This window comes from Salvelinus alpinus, chromosome 6 (assembly GCF_045679555.1).
Source record: "Salvelinus alpinus chromosome 6, SLU_Salpinus.1, whole genome shotgun sequence".
Classification (NCBI taxonomy): domain Eukaryota; kingdom Metazoa; phylum Chordata; class Actinopteri; order Salmoniformes; family Salmonidae; genus Salvelinus; species Salvelinus alpinus.
In genome coordinates, this window is record NC_092091.1 from 15,588,358 (window position 1) to 15,608,253 (window position 19,896).

The 19,896-nt window shown below is 43.2% G+C and overlaps 1 protein-coding gene across 2 annotated transcripts; it reads left to right on the plus strand.

Moving 5' to 3' along the window:
- Positions 1-1,534: 1,534 nt before the first annotated feature.
- On the plus strand, positions 1,535-19,628 carry LOC139578213 (actin nucleation-promoting factor WASL-like). Of its 2 annotated transcripts, XM_071405532.1 has the most exons (11): positions 1,535-2,155; positions 4,814-4,948; positions 5,080-5,166; positions 5,262-5,358; positions 6,149-6,172; positions 8,806-9,022; positions 9,380-9,422; positions 11,777-11,930; positions 15,803-16,368; positions 16,454-16,562; positions 17,345-19,628. In XM_071405532.1, exons 1-11 carry the CDS (start codon positions 2,051-2,053, stop codon positions 17,404-17,406), a joined length of 1,599 nt encoding a protein of 532 aa, XP_071261633.1. In that variant the 5' UTR covers positions 1,535-2,050; the 3' UTR covers positions 17,407-19,628. The 2 variants fall into 2 exon arrangements, with proteins under 2 accessions (XP_071261633.1, XP_071261634.1); XM_071405533.1 differs by lacking the exon at positions 6,149-6,172.
- Positions 19,629-19,896: the final 268 nt, after the last annotated feature.

Here is a 19,896-nt window from a genome sequence, read left to right on the forward strand (position 1 = left end):
ATAAAAAGTATCTGTAATCTGATTACAATATTTTTGCTGGTAACATAACTGAATACGTTTTTTGCATGCATTCATAAGCGTGTGAGTGAGAAAAAGAGAGAGAGAGAATCTTGTGGCCACCACATAAAATCAACGTTTATTGGTCGTGTAAACAAATTTGCAAGCTTGCAATTCAAAACAATACACACATAATCCATAAAGTGATTTTTTTAAATTAAGAAGTATCAGAAAGAGCAATATCAGAACGAGCAATGTCAGAGTCAAATGGTAAGACTTATGATGCAGCAAGTCACTCCCCGCTAATGTTAGCCTAGTGTCGAATCCAATAACCTTTTAACGTCATACACCCAAACACACAAGAAGGGTTGCTAGCCTAATAGATTAGCGCTTTGCTAATACCTCTCTGACAGGGTTTAAGGAAGGACCAGGTGGCACCTGTTAGGACACCCCCCTCAGATAATGTCTGTCCATCTGTCTACCTCTCTTCCTCCCTTCTTTATATGTTAGATGAAAGACATAGAGGAGCACTCAGAGGCAAATCTCCTCCCCAGGGAGTATTGATTAAAGCTCAGTGTTTGGGGTGAGATAATGAAGTACAGGGCAGTGTGGTAGCATAAGACTTAAGGACATTAAACCTGAAAACACCAAGTGCAGTTGGAAAGATTTCCAAGGTTTTCCTGCTCCGTTTTACACCTATAGCCAACCCCAAGGCCCCATGGCCCAACATATTTAATTTATATTAGCCGTAGTTGTTTGCCGTTTAAGTTCATGTTGAAATTCCAGTGTCACTAAATGCTGTTTGCACTACATATGAAAACTCATAGTCTTGTTTGGAGCAATTTTACTGAATGAATGATTATATAATCAAATACTGAATAAGATGAACGTTTGAGTTTTAAGAACACAGATGCCAGCTTGAGGCTATCAAGTAAAAAAGTGGTTGATTGTTTTCCATGATTTTATTAAACAAGAGAATCTGAGAAATTACAGTCATATTTTATTCAATGTTAGTCATACTCAACTAATCATGTTCAAATTATGATATAGGTTTTGGACTTGTTTTAAAACTCCAAAATATATCCATATTGATAGCAATTGAACTCACTGAACTCAGTTGTGTTTGAGAGAGAGAGAACTAGAGAAGAAGAGAGAGAAGCAAAATATGACTTATTTTGTTTTTATATAGCAGGTTCATGTGCTCAAAATGCTTCTAGCTGTAATAAGTAGGTTAAATGCTGTACATATGTAACATTGTATCGCTCTCTTTGAAAATATGACAACAGCAGTAGCTCCACCCTAATAAATAGCAAACATGTTCAGTTGCCAAACGTTCTACAACGTTGCAGATAGAAACCATGAATAGACCCGATGTGATTCCTTATTCCACATGTCAGAGAAGCATGTTTGCGCTACATAGGATTTATATCTGAACGTTCCAAAACGTTGCGTCCTACTGAACACGCCCCAGTCTCCGCCCAGATCTGCGCGCACCCCCTTACAGCGTTACGCATTCCTTTTGCAAAATCCACTGGGAAATAGGGCTAGACCATTCCATCCTTCGTGATATTTTGGGATCCTCATTATATTGTAACACCAGAACATTTACAGACGACATACAGATATATATTTTTTTTAATGCAAATTCATTTATTTCGTTAGAGGGGGCCTTACTCTTTAATTTGTATATGATTTTTTGGTTTCTCCACCCCCTCTCTTCATTGGAATGGTTGTTCCTTCACACTGCCTACTGTGCCATGTTGGATGGATGTAACGTTATCGATGTTGCAGCTGGAGTTAACGAATGAAAGTTTAGATTTTGCCCTCTGCAAGATTGTGGTTCCCACGGATTCTTCGAGGACCCTGGGGCATGGTGACGGTATTCAACAACCGGGATCCCAAAATATTTCATTTCTCAGGCCTCTAGCTACCTTAGAAACAACGTAATAAGACGATGCAGTTGCAGGCCATGGCGACCAAAGGCTGCACGAATTGTATGTAATATTCAAGAGTAAAACAGTTAACTTTGTTTATCTGGAAATTATTTGGGAACATGAATAGCCATCCTCCGCAACGCCGGGTTGGAAATATTGGCTCCATACTCCTCACCCCGCAAGAGAACGAATGCCTCTTCAACTACCTGGGCAGGAAATGCATTGTAAGTTGTCTTGTTTACGACCACACTAAGCTCTCAAGTGCAATTTATCTACCTGTAACTTTGCGAAAATAATGTGTAAGGCTATTTGCAAAATGTTAGTGTACTGTTATGTAGGCTAATGTTAGGCAATAGCCTGGCTGCAGGCCGATAAGACGCATAACAGCTCAGCAGCTTTTTCCATGGCTTTGCTGAAACGATGCAGGGAAGAGTATGGGAAAGCAGAGATGTTTGCCTGTCAAAGGGATTTGTTGTCAAGAAATTGGCTTGGAAATGTGAACATTTGCCCCTGGCGTATTAGTTTACCCCGGCCTGAAAACAAATGCAAACGCCACTATTATAATTCAGTGCATACCCCATTATTAATAAACATTAGCCGATACAATGTTGCACGCGACTCTGTGTTTATAAATTGACTGCACTGCTGCTAATGTATTAAGTGCTGCCTACTGACGCACTGCAGTCTGGAATTTTTGCACTTCACTATTTTGTTTTAGTTTGACAGCCATTGCAACTTCCCGAGGGAAGACATTAGCCTGTGTGTTTGCACAATAGGGAATATGGTCAGAACTATCCCAATAATGGACTAAAAGAGCCTAACGTTAATCCTTATAGTCCAAGGACCCTGTTCTGTTTAGAGGTGAATTGGCTCTGGCAGCCAAAACAACCAACTCCATCTAAACGAGAATCTATTCCCAATTGCGTTACGGTTCTAGAAACATAAAGCCCTCTACTTTCATATCATATCAAAACAAATGCAAAATATACTCTGTTTTAACAGTTGCAGCTGACAGTATTTTTCAGTGAAAACACGTTTGTGGTGTCCATCTTTCGTTTACACACAGTTGTTCAGATATGCACATAGCTAATTAGCAAAGGTATTTCTCTGTCTTCCATCTGTTTTCCGTAAACAAGCTCTGTAACATGGAAATATGTCCGGTTGGGAACCCTAACCTTATAACGTTGTGTAGTCATTTGACATTTTTTTTAAATCCCTTGCTGATATGAAAAATATACTGAACAAGAATATAAACGCAACAATTTCAGATATTTTACTGCGATACAGTTCATATAAGGAAATCAGTCAATTTAAATATATTCATTAGGCCCTAATCTATGGATTTCAAATGACTGGGCAGTGGTGCAGCCATGGGTGGGCCTGGGAGGGCATAGGCCCACCCACTTGGCAGCCAGACACGGCCAATCAGAATTCGTTTTTTTCCATAAAGGGCTTTATTACAGACAGAAATACTCTTCAGCACCTCCCCACAGACGATCCCAAAAGGGAAACGGGCAGCATAATGCTCTGGCAACAGCTCTGGTGGACATTTCTGCAGTCAGCATGCCAATTGCAAGCGCCCTCAATACTTGAGACATCTGTGGCATTGTGTTGTGACAAAATTGCACATTTTAAAATTGCCTTTTATTGTCCCCAGCACAAGGTGCACCTGTGTAATGATCATGTTTGATCAGCTTCTTGATATGTCACACCTGTCAGGTGGATGGATTCTTAGCATAGGATAAATTCTCACTAACAGGGATATAAACAAATTTATGCACAACATTTGAGAGAAATAAGCTTTTTGCATGGAATATTTCTGGGGTTCTTTTATTTCAACACTTTACATGTTGCATTTATGTTTTTGTTCAGTGTATATTCCTTTCCAAAATGGTACCTTAAGCGTTTTAACTTTCAGAAAGATCTTCAGGGCTCTTAACAAAATTCCTCTGGCCAGAAGATACTATCATCAACAGGCGCTAAAGGAAGTTAGCTTCTGGAATGGGTTAGGTCAGAACATACATCTTTTCCCAATGCTGAAGGCTAATAAGGTATTTGTGAAAGTCAGATCAGTCTATTCTTGAGAAGCTGCATTAGATGAACAAAAGTGTCAAATGACAAGCCAGTGGAAAGACTACAATAGTCTACAGTACCCTGTCCAGATAAATAACGTTATATTAGGAGCAACACCATATGCCAAAGTCAAAGCTGAGTGTCTAGTAAGACAGCCATAGTTCGATGTGTGTTCTTTCTATCCCCTTAACCTTTTTCCTACCATGGGATTTGGGAACATTTAGACTTAGCCTATGGTCTGGCCAGTGACCTTTCCTGTGTTATGAGGTGTGAGTATGGGGTGAGAAGTGCTTCCTCGTTTTCTCTCTCTCATACCTGAAATAATAAATCATAGACAAGGAAGAGGAAGCTAGCCGGAGTGGTATTTCCTCTTCCTTGTGGTCTCCTTGGTGATTGGCATAGGTCGCTCTCTGTGTCCATGGTGACAGAAAACCAAGCTTTGGTTTGTGTGGCTACTGGCTATGTCTATCATTCTCTATCAGGTCTGCTTAGGCTGTCTGATTTGCAAACCTTGTACTATATGCTCCCGGGGCATCTAATCAGTGTTTCTTGTTCGTGGATGTGTTCCTCTTCCTCTATACTGTCATAACTTATTGGCCCCTGGAGGCATTCCACTAGTACGGCTTGTTAACAACGGGGCCCATGTAACAAGTTGTAGAATATAGTCAGTCAGTTTCGTGTAGAAAAAAAGTAATGTGCAATCCAACACTGCACTTTTGAATCACATTTTATTAACATTGTGTCACTATAGGGTGTTTTACTTTGCTGTAAGTACCGCTCACACACTCCCATTGTGATGATGTCCTCAGACCCTGTGCACAGCGGTGGTCCAGGTGTATGGGGCAGACAGGAGCTCGTCCTGGGTGAAGAGGTGCTGCGGAGTGGCCTGTCTGATCAAGGATAATCCTCTGAGGTCCTACTTCATCAGGGTCTTTGACATCAAGGTGAGTGAGTGCATTAGAAGGAGGATGGTTGAAGTTAGCCTAGCCTCACTAGCTTAATACCTTTCCTGAGGAAATCCCTCTCTGTGCTGCCAATATAGGAATTTCAGTGACTGTTATTTCTCTCTTGTCAGGAAGGGAAAACCATGTTTGAACAGGAGCTCTACAATAACTTCTCAATCAACAGCTCGAGGTCCTATTTCATTTCGTTTTCAGGAGATGTAAGTATACTATCTCCGCTTGAAAGCTCGTGGACCCAACATAGACAGTGTCTTTAAAAAAATGACTGATCTCTCTTTCCTCTCTCTATCTCCAGAACTGCCAGGTAGGCCTGAACTTCGCTAGCGAGGAAGAGGCCAAGCGATTTAGAGCCGCACTGAAAGACCTACTCGGCAGACGGCAACGTAAAACGGGTAACTACAGTGGCCCCGCAGGCTCAGTCTACACGCCTTCTGCTTTCTCATCACCTCAACCTTTGACCCTCTGGACAGGGAGTGAAGAAAGCTCAAATTTATCTCACTGCTCTACTACTAACAACCCCACAGGGCCCAATCCCAAATCATCCCATCATTTTGCCTTAGATGCATCTTGTAACTCCTCGAGGGGTTCATTTGGGGTCAGCAAGGGCCTAGGAATGGGTTTGGAATTGAGCCTTGCGTCAATTTTTTTGCTGGTTGCTGTTGGAAAGTCAGTGGTATGTCTGTCTAGTCAAAACAGCAGAGGGTCTCCGTGTTAAAAGCTGTGATGGTGTTCCTTTCTGGCTTCCCTCCATCTCTCTCTGTTCCTCTCTGCTTGCCAGCCTTTGACGTGTGCTGCTCTTGCTGTGAGGAGTGAGTTTCCAAAGACGTGGGGCTGGGAAAGGGGCTACTGTAATGGTATGTTAGGGACAGCTAGTTTAATTCTCTACTGTTTTTCCACGACAATTTTTTTCTTGTGTTTGCATCTGTTCTGGAATTTATCCGCCGGCCAGGATCTGACTGGTCAGAGAACTGTCATTCTCTCCAGCCTGCAGTGGCTACCTTTCCAGACTTCCATCCTATTTCAGTCTGTCCATCTGACTCTCATAAACTAACTCTGAATGCTTTCCAAACACTTTGCTTCTCCTTTCACACTTCCATATACACTCTCTATCGCTCTGATAGCTGTGGCTTTTGCCATCTGAATTGGCTGAGAAATTATAATTGTGACCGTTTTGTTTTGCAGAGAAAAGACGTGACCCTGCAAATGGTATGTTGTCCATTCTTTCAATTGTACCGATTTTTATAGTCCAAATGTTGATCTTCAACATGTTGTAGTGGGACACAATCCTTTGTTATTTTACGTTACAAAAGCAAAAGTCTCCTATAATCCGTCACGCAAAATCGAATGTACAGTAGTATGCATGTACACACACACACCCCTTTGCGATATGGCATGATAAGACGGGTCAGTTATTGTAAAGAAATAGGCTAAATCAAATTCGTATGAGTACACATGCACTCACTCCGAGTATGACTTTGTTGACATTGTAATGTTTAGCCCTACCATTGGGCTTTAGGGTTAATCTGTGCAGCATGAGGCCCTCTGTGTGCCATGTGTAAACCATATGGGTCTCTCAGTGCGTGTCCAACTGCCAACTCTCTCTCTTTAAATCAGCCTTCTCACAGATACTTGTACACCTTAAATTTCATTTACTAATCACAGTCTATTGCATAGAATTTGGTATTTGAATGCAAATGGACCCAAATGTAGGGATCCTGTAGAAGGACTATTCTCCATGGTGGAAGGATATTGTTTGGGATATGTCAGTCCCATTATTGAGTGTGAAACTAACAAGGGGACATATTTGCCCTAGATTCGCTCTTTGCTTTGGGAGTTATTTCCTTTTTTGCTTCCCTCTCCTCCTTCAATATGTTCATTTTGTTTTCCTTGTCATAATTCACTGTCATGTTGGCAGTGTGTGCTTTGGGAAAGGAAGCACTTTAATATTTATTGATATTGAATGATTACATTTATGGGATTTCTGAAGCCTAAAATGGACAGGAGGACAACCGTTAGCTTGGTCTGTCAATCATTGATTTACGTACAGCCAAACAGCTACATCTGAATGGTACCACTGCATGGATTCTTTGCAAGTTCTCCTTTGAAAGCTCCCAATGAAGTGGAAAGATGAGGGTAAACGTGTCTCAAGGCAAGGGAGCTTTCAAAGTCATGCTTGCATGTCCTCGTCGATAGCTGAGACTTCTAACATTTCTAGGGAATCCAGGGATTTGGTTGGGATTAGCTGTGGATTACTGATTATGTCAGATCCAACTGCATTTTGTGGAGATTAACATGGACTCAAGGAGTGCGCTCAAATGCCTGGACTGGGGGGGTTTGACCACAGCCATGTATTGAGGGTTTCTGGATTCCAGAAGACTGTGTTAGCCCACTGATCTGAAGCCTAACCTAGGTATCAGCCAAGGTTATTCATCATGCAAGACTAGTTAACAGACCTAGCTCCGTTACAGTTTCAATCAGAAGGCGTTATTATCAAGTTCCTAGACATAATCCATAGCAGCCATGTTGGTGCCTCCTGGGTGATATTGACCAATAACTGTCCAAGAAATTAGCTGAATTTTAAACGAAGCACTAGGTGTTCATCATGAATGGATGAATTGAATTGTCCAAGGCAGCAACATGGCTCCCAGCTCAGAAGTTGACCAAAACTGTCTTTGTGTGACTCTGGGTTTGACCTAACTGATGTCACATAAGTTACAACAAACACACACAAACACACACACACCGGGAGGAAAAACACTGGTTTTCAACCAGATTGATTCTGTCAACGTTTCTTTAGTCTTTCAGTTCTTTAATCTGTGAAAGACTGCTGTGCTATTCACTGGTGCAGCCACAGGTAGTTTGAGAGCCTCGAGAGTCTCGCTGGTCAGTTAAAAAAAAATCCATCAAATGAGTCCATTGGTCTTCCCAACGCTGTATCATCTGGATGGAACAAGGATGTATTGCACCAACCTCTTTATCAAGTCTGTCTTTATCAGAGTCATGGGACAGTGAGTTGAAGTTGGAAGAGTGGTTGGGTCTGCTTGGGTGTCCAGTACTGCTTGTGGATGGGTTTTATATGCCGTTGTCCTTTTGAGGAAGAGTGTGTGGTGCTAAAAGAACTGAGGACTAAGAGCTGGCTGAGAGAGGTGTTTAACGGTAGGGTTGTTGTCATGCAGATCCCATTTCAATTCTAGTGAATAAAGAAATGAATGCACATGATTGACATAATGATGTAATTATTTTTTGGCATAAATGTAAAATCTTTCGGTAATCTGAATTAGAATTTAAATGGAATGTATGCTGACTGTTTTTTGGAGCCCTGTGACACGCTGGTGTTAGGGTTCTAGATATTCACAAAGGTCCTGGCATGTGTGTAGAGGACAGTTAGTGCCCTATGTTAGTTGTCTTTACACTAACTTGAAATAGTTCTAAATACATCAAAAGACTGGTGTTTAATTGTGTGTGGTCCTGCATTGTCAGCTGTGAGATTGATCTGGCCTGAACTGTTGATGGGTTTTAGAGACTACCATAGTCACAAAACAGACCAAGTTATACAGTAAGCTTTTTACGGCCAGTCAAGTATGCAAATTAATGTTACCCTCGGGTCTCTTATGAATAATTTAAAAGGGCTGTATAATTGGACCTGTCTGTATTACAACTTGTTGGGTATGCTAAGAAATGAAAGAATGACCTTTTAGATTGGCTCCCACTCATTTTGTGAGAGCTTCCCAGCACTGGTTCTGAGCTTCCCAGCACTGGTTCTGAGCTTCCCAGCACTGGTTCTGAGCTTCTAGTTCTAACAGTTTCTCCCTTTCCTCCTCCTCTCCCTTCTACTAAAGGCCCAGCTCTCCCTATGGCCACAGTGGACATCAAGAACCCGGAGATCAACAATGTGCGCTTCCACAACTCCCACCATCATCAACACCACCAGCAGCAGCCTCAGCCACACCACGTCAACAACATGCTGCACAGCAGCTTCAGCAAGAAGGAGAAGAAAGTCAAGGGCAAGAGGAAGAAGCTCACCAAGGCTGACATAGGCACCCCCAGCAACTTCCAGTGAGTGGACCACCCTTCTGTCTGAGAGATGTAGCGCAGCAGGAGTTTTCCTGTATGTATGTTATGTTCTGTGAAGTTGTTGTGTAACGTATTGAGCTCGTCACTCACGTTTGAGGGTGTGCTTCATTGTGTCTTGTGAACCTCTTCAATGGCTCAATTGTGTTTGTGTGCATTCAGAACTGCACCCGTGCATGTGTGCGTGCACAAGCCAGTGGGTTTACATGAGGGTTTGTCGTGTTGGACGTGTTTGTTGCTGCATGTGTAATGCGCAGCTGCACGCGTGAACCGGCTTGCGTGTGGGTACACGTGTATGTATGTGCTCATCCCTGTCTGTCCTGTGTGTCTGTCTCTCTTCAGGCACATCGGCCATGTGGGCTGGGACCCAAACACAGGCTTCGATGTGAGTACCACACACACACACACACACACACACACACACACACCCTTCATGGGCACACAATGGTGACCTGTGTGGCCGACCCATGATTGACCCACACAATGGCCTCTGTTGGATACAGCGCATACTTCTCATACAGTCAATGCTGTCATACAAGCCCCTCTTGCAACCCCGAATATTCCAGAAAATCTGTTGTCACTGTTTTGGGAAGCTTCAAAAATGTTAAGTGGTTTTGCCAATATTAGCCAGATGAGTTATTGTTATGTCTATCATTGTCATGCTATTCAAACAACTGTCAGAGAAGTTGGCTTAAGCACATACAGTACAGGTCTAGGACCAGGCTAAATAATAATAATAATAATAATGCTTTATTACATTTGTAAATCGCTTTTCATTTGACAGAATAATCCCAAAGTGCATAAAATAGAAAAACCAAATAGAAAGAAAAATGGACACAACTAGACAGGACAACTGACACACAGAACCCAGCGGACACTACAATGGACAACTGACACACAGAACCCAGCGGACACTACAACGGACAACTGACACACAGAACCCAGCTGACACTACAACTGACACACAGAACCCAACTGACACTACAATGGACAATTGACACCAAAGAACCCAGCTGACACTAGAAGGGACAACTGACACCAAAGAACCCAGCTGACACCACAAGGGACATCTGACACCAAAGAACCCAGCTGACACCACAAGGGACAGCTGACACCAAAGAACCCAGCTGACACCACAAGGGACAGCTGACACCAAGGATCACATCTATGAACAGAAAGCCTTCCTAAAGAGAATGGTCTTTAGCCCTGTTTTTAAAGGAGCCCAGAGTCTGTGGTGACTTCAGGTGGTCTGGGAGGGCATTCCAGAGTCTGTGGTGACTTCAGGTGGTCTGGGAGGGCATTCCAGAGTCTGTGGTGACTTCAGGTGGTCTGGAAGGGCATTCCAGAGTCTGTGGTGACTTCAGGTGGTCTGGAAGGGCATTCCAGAGTCTGTGGTGACGTCAGGTGGTCTGGGAGGGCATTCCAGAGTCTGTGGTGACTTCAGGTGGTCTGGAAGGGCATTCCAGAGTCTGTGGTGACTTCAGGTGGTCTGGAAGGGCATTCCAGAGTCTGTGGTGACTTCAGGTGGTCTGGAAGGGCATTCCAGAGTCTGTGGTGACTTCAGGTGGTCTGGGAGGGCATTCCAGAGTCTGTGGTGACTTCAGGTGGTCTGGGAGGGCATTCCAGAGTCTGTGGTGACTTCAGGTGGTCTGGGAGGGCATTCCAGAGTCTGTGGTGACTTCAGGTGGTCTGGGAGGGCATTCCAGAGTCTGTGGTGACTTCAGGTGGTCTGGGAGGGCATTCCAGAGTCTGTGGTGACTTCAGGTGGTCTGGGAGGGCATTCCAGAGTCTGCGGTGACTTCAGGTGGTCTGGGAGGGCATTCCAGAGTCTGTGGTGACTTCAGGTGGTCTGGGAGGGCATTCCAGAGTCTGTGGTGACTTCAGGTGGTCTGGGAGGGCATTCCAGAGTCTGTGGTGACTTCAGGTGGTCTGGGAGGGCATTCTGGAGGCGGTCAAGCAAAAAGCCCGATTCCCCCAAGGAGCGGAGCTTAGTCCTGGGGGCGTGGAGGAGCAGGCTATCGCTTGTCCTGAGGGTGCGGGTGGGGTTATGGAGGGTGAGCAGTTCTTTGAGATAAGAAGGGGCATTTCCATGAAAACACTGGAAAATCAGCAGAAGGGTTTTGAATTCAATCCGGAGTGAGACAGAGGAAGACATCTAAAACACAGTCTGAATCTGCAGTCAGTGATGCATGTCACTAAGAACCAAGTGGACCAGAGAGTTTGTTAATGGACAGAATACAGTCTGTTTTAATGACAGTAATGAGCATGACTGATTGAACCCCATTCCCTTGGGCTTAATTGCATGTCTATTTACTTAACTAATCATGCATACAGAAGTATCACGCACACTCTTTCGTGCCGAAGCAAAGAAGACTAGCTGCAGAGATCACTATTACCCAATTATGATTGAACAAACAAAAAGTAGTCAGTTAAAGGCCATGTGTTGTTGTGCACAATCTGGTGCAATACCCGTGTTCATCCAGAAGATGGCAGAATGGCACTTAGACTGACAAAATAATTAGATTCTTGTCGGAGCTATTTTACGTTTTATTACTTAAATGGAATTGGCATTGCATTTTTGTGTTTGGCAGGCCATGGTTGTATGTAGAGCATACTTTTTTGCCATTTTCAAAACATTACAGATTCCATCCGCTCAGGATAAAATGCCAAGAGAAACAAATATGTTGGTTTTGAATTGTCCTGACCCGGTCTTTCACTATCTCTATTTCTCTGCCCCAGTTGAATAACCTGGACCCGGAGCTAAAGAACCTGTTTGACATGTGTGGCATCTCAGAGGCCCAGCTGAAGGACAAGGAGACCTCCAAGGTCATCTATGACTTCATCGAAAAGAAAGGAGGGGTGGAGGCCGTCAAGAACGAGCTCCGTAGGCAAGGTGAGTTCACTGGAATCATCCTCAGTTCCTTGTATCTCAAGCAATGATGTATATAAACCCTGGAGATCTGATGCTATGTATTGGCCATTGAAAAGCCAGTCGGCCATATTGGCACTCTGCAGTAGGAGCAGTCCTCCATTTGAATGAATAATTCTACAGTATTTCAATTAATGTTTCAAGGATAAAATTACATGTATTTTGTTTTTGTAGTGTGGACAGTAACATTAGTAATCTTACAAATATTTTCCTTAAAGTATATATATTTTTTAATGTTTGTCACATATCATTTAAAAGTATGCATTATGGTGTCTGTAATAGAATAAATGTGGCACAAAGTAATGTAGACATTAATACATGCAATGCTATCCACCTGAGTTAAAGCAGTTCTGCATGCGACAATGTGCCAAAATTCCTCTACAGTGATGTGAGAGACTGATCAACAACTACAGGAAGCATTTGGTTGGAGTCGTTATAGCTACAGTAAATTCCTCTACAGTGATGTGAGAGACTGATCAACAACTACAGGAAGCATTTGGTTGGAGTCGTTATAGCTACAGTAAATTCCTCTACAGTGATGTGAGAGACTGATCAACAACTACAGGAAGCATTTGGTTGGAGTCGTTATAGCTACAGTAAATTCCTCTACAGTGATGTGAGAGACTGATCAACAACTACAGGAAGCGTTTGGTTGGAGTCGTTATAGCTACAGTAAATTCCTCTACAGTGATGTGAGAGACTGATCAACAACTACAGGAAGCATTTGGTTGGAGTCGTTATAGCTACAGTAAATTCCTCTACAGTGATGTGAGAGACTGATCAACAACTACAGGAAGCATTTGGTTGGAGTCGTTATAGCTACAGTAAATTCCTCTACAGTGATGTGAGAGACTGATCAACAACTACAGGAAGCGTTTGGTTGGAGTCGTTATAGCTACAGTAAATTCCTCTACAGTGATGTGAGAGACTGATCAACAACTACAGGAAGCGTTTGGTTGGAGTCGTTATAGCTACAGTAAATTCCTCTACAGTGATGTGAGAGACTGATCAACAACTACAGGAAGCATTTGGTTGGAGTCGTTATAGCTACAGTAAATTCCTCTACAGTGATGTGAGAGACTGATCAACAACTACAGGAAGTGTTTGGTTGGAGTCGTTATAGCTACAGTAAATTCCTCTACAGTGATGTGAGAGACTGATCAACAACTACAGGAAGTGTTTGGTTGGAGTCGTTATAGCTACAGTAAATTCCTCTACAGTGATGTGAGAGACTGATCAACAACTACAGGAAGTGTTTGGTTGGAGTCGTTATAGCTACAGTAAATTCCTCTACAGTGATGTGAGAGACTGATCAACAACTACAGGAAGCATTTGGTTGGAGTCGTTATAGCTACAGTAAATTCCTCTACAGTGATGTGAGAGACTGATCAACAACTACAGGAAGCTTTTGGTTGGAGTCGTTATAGCTACAGTAAATTCCTCTACAGTGATGTGAGAGACTGATCAACAACTACAGGAAGCGTTTGGTTGGAGTCGTTATAGCTACAGTAAATTCCTCTACAGTGATGTGAGAGACTGATCAACAACTACAGGAAGTGTTTGGTTGGAGTCGTTATAGCTACAGTAAATTCCTCTACAGTGATGTGAGAGACTGATCAACAACTACAGGAAGTGTTTGGTTGGAGTCGTTATAGCTACAGTAAATTCCTCTACAGTGATGTGAGAGACTGATCAACAACTACAGGAAGCATTTGGTTGGAGTCGTTATAGCTACAGTAAATTCCTCTACAGTGATGTGAGAGACTGATCAACAACTACAGGAAGTGTTTGGTTGGAGTCGTTATAGCTACAGTAAATTCCTCTACAGTGATGTGAGAAACTGATCAACAACTACAGGAAGTGTTTGGTTGGAGTCGTTATAGCTACAGTAAATTCCTCTACAGTGATGTGAGAAACTGATCAACAACTACAGGAAGTGTTTGGTTGGAGTCGTTATAGCTACAGTAAATTCCTCTACAGTGATGTGAGAAACTGATCAACAACTACAGGAAGCGTTTGGTTACAGTCATTGCATATAAAAGTGGCACAACCAGTTATTGTGTGTAAGGGGGAAATTACTTTTTCACACAGGGGAATTGGGTGTTACATAACTTTTGTTAATTAGCAATGAGGCAATGACATGCTGTATGTTTAAGAGATGCACAGCCTACATTTAAATATGCATTACTATATTATTTTTCATTAGGCCTACATGTACATTGAAGTATTATTTTCAGTTGTCACTATGACAATGAACACACCCTGAAAGCACTGAATGGTCTGAACCAGTATCTGTGGGTTGGAGACCTCATGAATGGTCTTGTTACCACCCTGTTAATAGTGGCGTACAGTAGGATGCTTTGAACAGTTGATTGACAGGTGTAGGCCTGGAGAAGGATACACTTTCTTCTAGTGTGGATGCTCACCAACGTTTTATCGTTTTTGGCTTTGTTGGATGGCCCGGGCCTCAACTCTGACACAACACAACTAACGTTATTATCACAACAGAACTAGACTACTAGTAGGTCTAGATAATGTTAGCGAACTTGAATGAAATAAGTAAAAGATTACACTTATACATTTTATACTTGTTTACTTGACTTTTATTCTCTATATATTGACTCTCAATTAATTTACTCTGGCAAGTTTGCCACCGGTGCTCTACAGTAGGGAAGTAACGCAACGTAAACATTGCAACAGCAACGTAAAAAAAAAAATGCGGTAGGTAGCTTCCAATAATTTTTACAATTGTGGGGAGTGTGAAGATGGAGGCACGGTGGCTTCAACACAGTGCCCCCTATCAGTCATCTAGTGTATATATATCAATCATTGATCTCAAGTATCAAGGATTCCACCCACTGTAAATGTGATCAACTTCCTTGTAACTCTGAAGTTAATGAAGTCAATGGTGAGAATGTACTCCACTGGTAATGAGATGTTGAATGCCAGACGGGGCTTATTCATGTGGTCTTTTCCCAGGGCCGCCCAGGTGGTGTGGTGGGTAACTATCGGTGTGCTTCCATAGTGGAGGTTGGTGTGTTTCTGCCTCAGGTGTTGACTGTGTGAACTTTGACCTGCACAACTGGATAAAGCTGACTGCTGGTTGGTTTGTCTGAATTTAAAATGAACAGAATCGAAAGGCTAAAATGTTGCCAGAAGTGAATTTCTGAGCTCAATGTTTGCCAAGTTGCTGTGCTGTCGGGGGGGGGGGGGGTTGGCTGTGGAGTGATTTTTAACAGAGTATCTGGATGACAGGGTTTGAATTGCGCATTAACTCTTGGGGGATAACCTATAATTGGGAACAACATTTTTGGGGATGCATGCACAAGTTATTTTCAGTGCTTATGAGGTGAGAGAACCCTGATTTTGTAATGGGATCATTCATAACTCTCGTTCTCCCCAGTAATTCAAACCCCTGATGAATGGGATATTGTGACTGTCAAACTGATCTCTCTCTCTCTCTCTCTCTCTCTCTCTCTCTCTCTCTCTCTCTCTCTCTCTCTCTCTCTCTCTCTCTCTCTCTCTCTCTCTCTCTCTCTCTCTCTCTCTCTCTCTCTCTCTCTCTCTCTCTCTCTCTCTCTCTCTCTCTCTCTCTCTCTCTCTCTCTCTCTCTCTCTCTCTCTCTCTCTCTCTCTCTCTCTCTCTCTCTCTCTCTCTCTCTCTCTCTCTCTCTCTCTCTCTCTCTCTCTCTCTCTCTCTCTCTCTCTCTCTCTCTCTCTCTCTCTCTCTCTCTCTCTCTCTCTCTCTCTCTCTCTCTCTCTCTCTCTCTCTCTCTCTCTCTCTCTCTCTCTCCTTTTCCATCTTTCTCCTTTTCCATATTTTTTGGTCCTACCAAGCCCCACCACCTCCTCCCTCTCGGGGTGGCCCACCTCCTCCTCCCCCACCCCACAGCTCGGGCCCAGCTCCTCCCCCACCACCACCACCCCCATCGCGAGGTGGCCGGGGTGCCCCGCCACCACCTCCACCCTCTCGGGCCCCCACCTCTGCCCCTCCCCCCCCTCCCCCCTCCAGGCCTGGTGCCCTAGGAGCCCCCCCTCCTCCCCCGCCCCCCAACAGAGGGGGCCACGGCCACCACCACTACCAGCCACCGCCTCCACCCTCACACGCCCCCCAGGCCCCACCGCCACCTCCCCCACCAGCAGCACCACCCTCCAGTGGCGGGGGAGCCCCTCCTCCTCCACCACCACCCCCACCTGGACCCCCGCCCCCTCCAGAGCTGGACGGTGGTGTGGAGTCGCCCCACTCACCCCCGGGCTCGGGGGGTAAGTCGGCCTTGCTAGAGCAGATCCGTGGAGGCACCCAGCTGAAGAAGGTGGAGCCACCGGCCTCCAAGCCACCATCCACCACCGTAGGGCGCGATGCGCTGCTCGACCAGATACGGCAGGGCATCCAGCTAAAAAACGTAAGTGCCACTGTCTGCCTGTCTGTGTTTGAGTGTATTTCCATGTTTGTTTGTGTGTGTGATTAACTGTGTTTGCATGTCTCAGGTACCAGACGGCCCAGAATCGGGCTCCCCTACACCGGCCCCCTCGGCAGGCATCGTGGGGGCACTTATGGAAGTCATGCAGAAGAGGAGCAAAGCCATCCACTCCTCAGGTAGGTTCCAACTGGCAGGTTTATTTATTTCACCTTTATTTATCCAGATGAGTCAATTGAAAACCAGTTCTCATTTACATTAACAACCTGGCCAGGAGGCATTGCAACAGTGAACAGGACAACGCACAATACCACTCAAAATAAAACACTATACAGAGTACAAATTCATGAATTATAAACCGAGTGGTTCGAACCCTGAATGCTGATTTGGCTGAAAGCTGTGGTATATCAGACCGTATACCACGAGTATGACAATTATTTTTACTGTCCTAATTAGCAATAAGGCACCTCAGGGGTTTATGGTGTATGGCCAATATACCATGGCTAAGGGCTGTGTCCAGGCACTCCGCGTTGTGACGTGCGTAAGAACAGCGCTAAGCCATGGTATGTTGGCGAAATACCACACCCCCTCAGGTATTATTGCTTAAATATACAGCAATGACGAATGTTCACAGTGAGTTAGAGCAGAAAAGTCCAAGGCAACACAGCCGACTGTGTGATGGAAGTGATTCGGTTAACAGCACTTGCTTGATAAATAACCTTGCCTGAGACCTGAAGCCTTACGTTGACTCCCTGAGCTAATGCCTCGACTTTAGCTCAGAGGGCGAATACAGTCTTGTGCCATGCAGCCATTGGTGAGCAGCTGCAAGTCAAGATGCTGAATTGAAGTACTTGTGTTCTTTGGGAATTCATCTGGATTGTGTTATTACCAGTTGCCCTTAATAATAAAAGATGTAGATCTCTTTATATTTTGTTAACAAGTCTGCTTTGACATTTCCTAGATGAAGATGAGGATGATGATGATGAAGAGGATTTCGAAGATGACGACGAATGGGATGACTAGTAAAGTTTCTCGTTTTCCTCCCCAACACAACTGACACTAAACTGATCCTAAAATCTTCCAAAAACGGACTAAAATTGAGAATGTTCTATGATTTTGCTCTATTTATTGTTGCCTTTTTGCTTTTATTAACCTGTGCAATACCTTGTTCATTTAATCTGTAAAGTGTTGTCACATACCCTCTGTAGAGTATCTTTGGTAACACTTTCCTGCGACTCTGTCATAGAATGCTCACATCACCGTTAAAAGCATGATATACAAATATTATAAGCTGTCACAACTGTTCATGGTAATACGCTGACTTGCTCAGGCTGACCACCACTGCATGTGACGCTGCGAGATTGCTTGTCGTAAGCTAATACAAGGTGTTATAAATCACCAATGACACCTGATGTCTGTTTAGGAGGGTGCAATGTCACGGAACGTCCAGAGATAGAAACGTATTGTGTAGAATAGATATGATTCTCGGTCCTCAAGAATAGTTCTTATTCACTTACAGTATCAGCTAACATTATATTTCTATCTGCAACGTTCTGAACACTGAGCCCTATGGAATAACACACTGCTGCTATGTCATGGTTATGACAGCCTAAAGACAGCAGGTTCAAGTAGTACGGTATCTGATGGATTAACAGTGTGCAATTCTAGTTAGGATATATTTGTTTGGTGTGTTCTGTTCCCCTGTCCGTAAAGAAAGGGAGATAGAGATATATATATATATATACACACACACGTAACAAACGAAAGAGGTCATTGTTGTCGTTATTGTTGTTAATGCAAGATAACACTATTTTCTTACTCTACTTTTCTGTACCTTCGATTTTCTTAATGAGATCCTAGTTTAACACAGTTATTTTTTCATATGGAGTCCACTTATTAGAATTGTAATACCGCACTGCTTCTTGACACAATGCCCATCCAACCCGGAAGCCAGCCACACCAATGTGTCATAGGAAACACCGTACACCTGGCGACAGTGTCAGCGTGCACTGTGCCCGGCCCGCCACAGGAGTCGCTAGTGCGCGATGAGACAAGGATATCCCTGACAGCCGAACCCTCCCTAATCCGGACGACGCTGGGTCAATTGTGCGCCGCCCCATGGGCCTTCCGATCGCAGCCGACTGCAACAGAGCCTGGCCTCGCACCCAGAATCTCTAGTGGTACAGCCTTAGACCAATGCGCCACTCGGGAGGCCGGAACTGTGAATTATTATGTAGATTATAATGAATGGGACATTTTTCATGAGGGAAAATCAAGTCTGGAAATTAGAAACTTCAGAAGCCTTTTTAAACCTCAAATACACTACAAGTTAAAAATGTCCTACATTGCGGAAAAGTTCTCCAGCAACAGGATGATCAAATTTAAGATCTACATCTGTATGCTGCCTGCCAGTCATTTAATAATGGAACATATAATATATGCTATTTAGCAGACGCTTTTATCCAAAGTGATTTAGTCACAAGTGCGTACATTTTTTACGTATGGCTGTCCTGGGAATCAAACCCACTATCCTGGCGTTGCAAGAGCCGTGCTCTACCAAATGAGCTACAGAGGACCAGAGAGGATCATGGAAGCTCTTAAAGTAGCTTTTATTAGAATCCATTTATGATTGACACTACGGAAATGTTCTGCTCATTATGGGTTTACAGAGGTGTCCTGTATTAACTTTGAGGGGAAATTATCACTACAAAAAAGTATAACTTATACAAAAATAGACTCATAGGAATCATTTTAGGTTTTGTTTTGTTTCTTTTCTTACTATCTGTTACAATAAATATTATTCTCTCCTCCCTGCTGAAATTAGAATAATTTTTATGTTACTAGCTATTAGGTCAGTGTTCATATTCAGCAGATCTAGAAACATCTTCCAGTTTTTCTTGAACTTTTATGGGATGAATCTATAAATGCCTCCATACAAAAGCTAATAAGGAACCAAAATTGGCATTTGCACGAAGCATCTACAAGGCTTTGGTTTCACTATCCTAAATGCTTTCATGGTGATATTGCTGATAATGATGCCTGTGAAACTCAATTTTACAGTATATACAGAAGTAGCCAAATGGATGCTGTTTGAACCGTATTGCCTGTCTCAATTTATACCATCCTCCACCGAGGTGATTGCTGCATTAAGAAATCGTAATACTGACATCAAACCTTCAAAACAGGTTGGAAAAAGCAATGGAAATACTAAATTGTATACTTAAATAAATGTTAATATTTACAGAGACCTTGTCAAGTGTTCCTTTTTTTACATATTAAATTGAGCCCTATTTCAACTTGTATTTACCTAGTATGTGTTTTAAAGATTTAAGAGGATAACAATGGATCATTTTAGGTACATAATTTGTAGGTAACTTTATGTAACCACGATTTTAGCCTGCAACATACAAGGGTGGTTCCTTTTGTAGATGACTTCACTAAACTGCATTACTTCGCTTGAGTGAAGTTGTACAGTGAAAATATTCTATTCTATGCATTAGTTCCATTCACCCT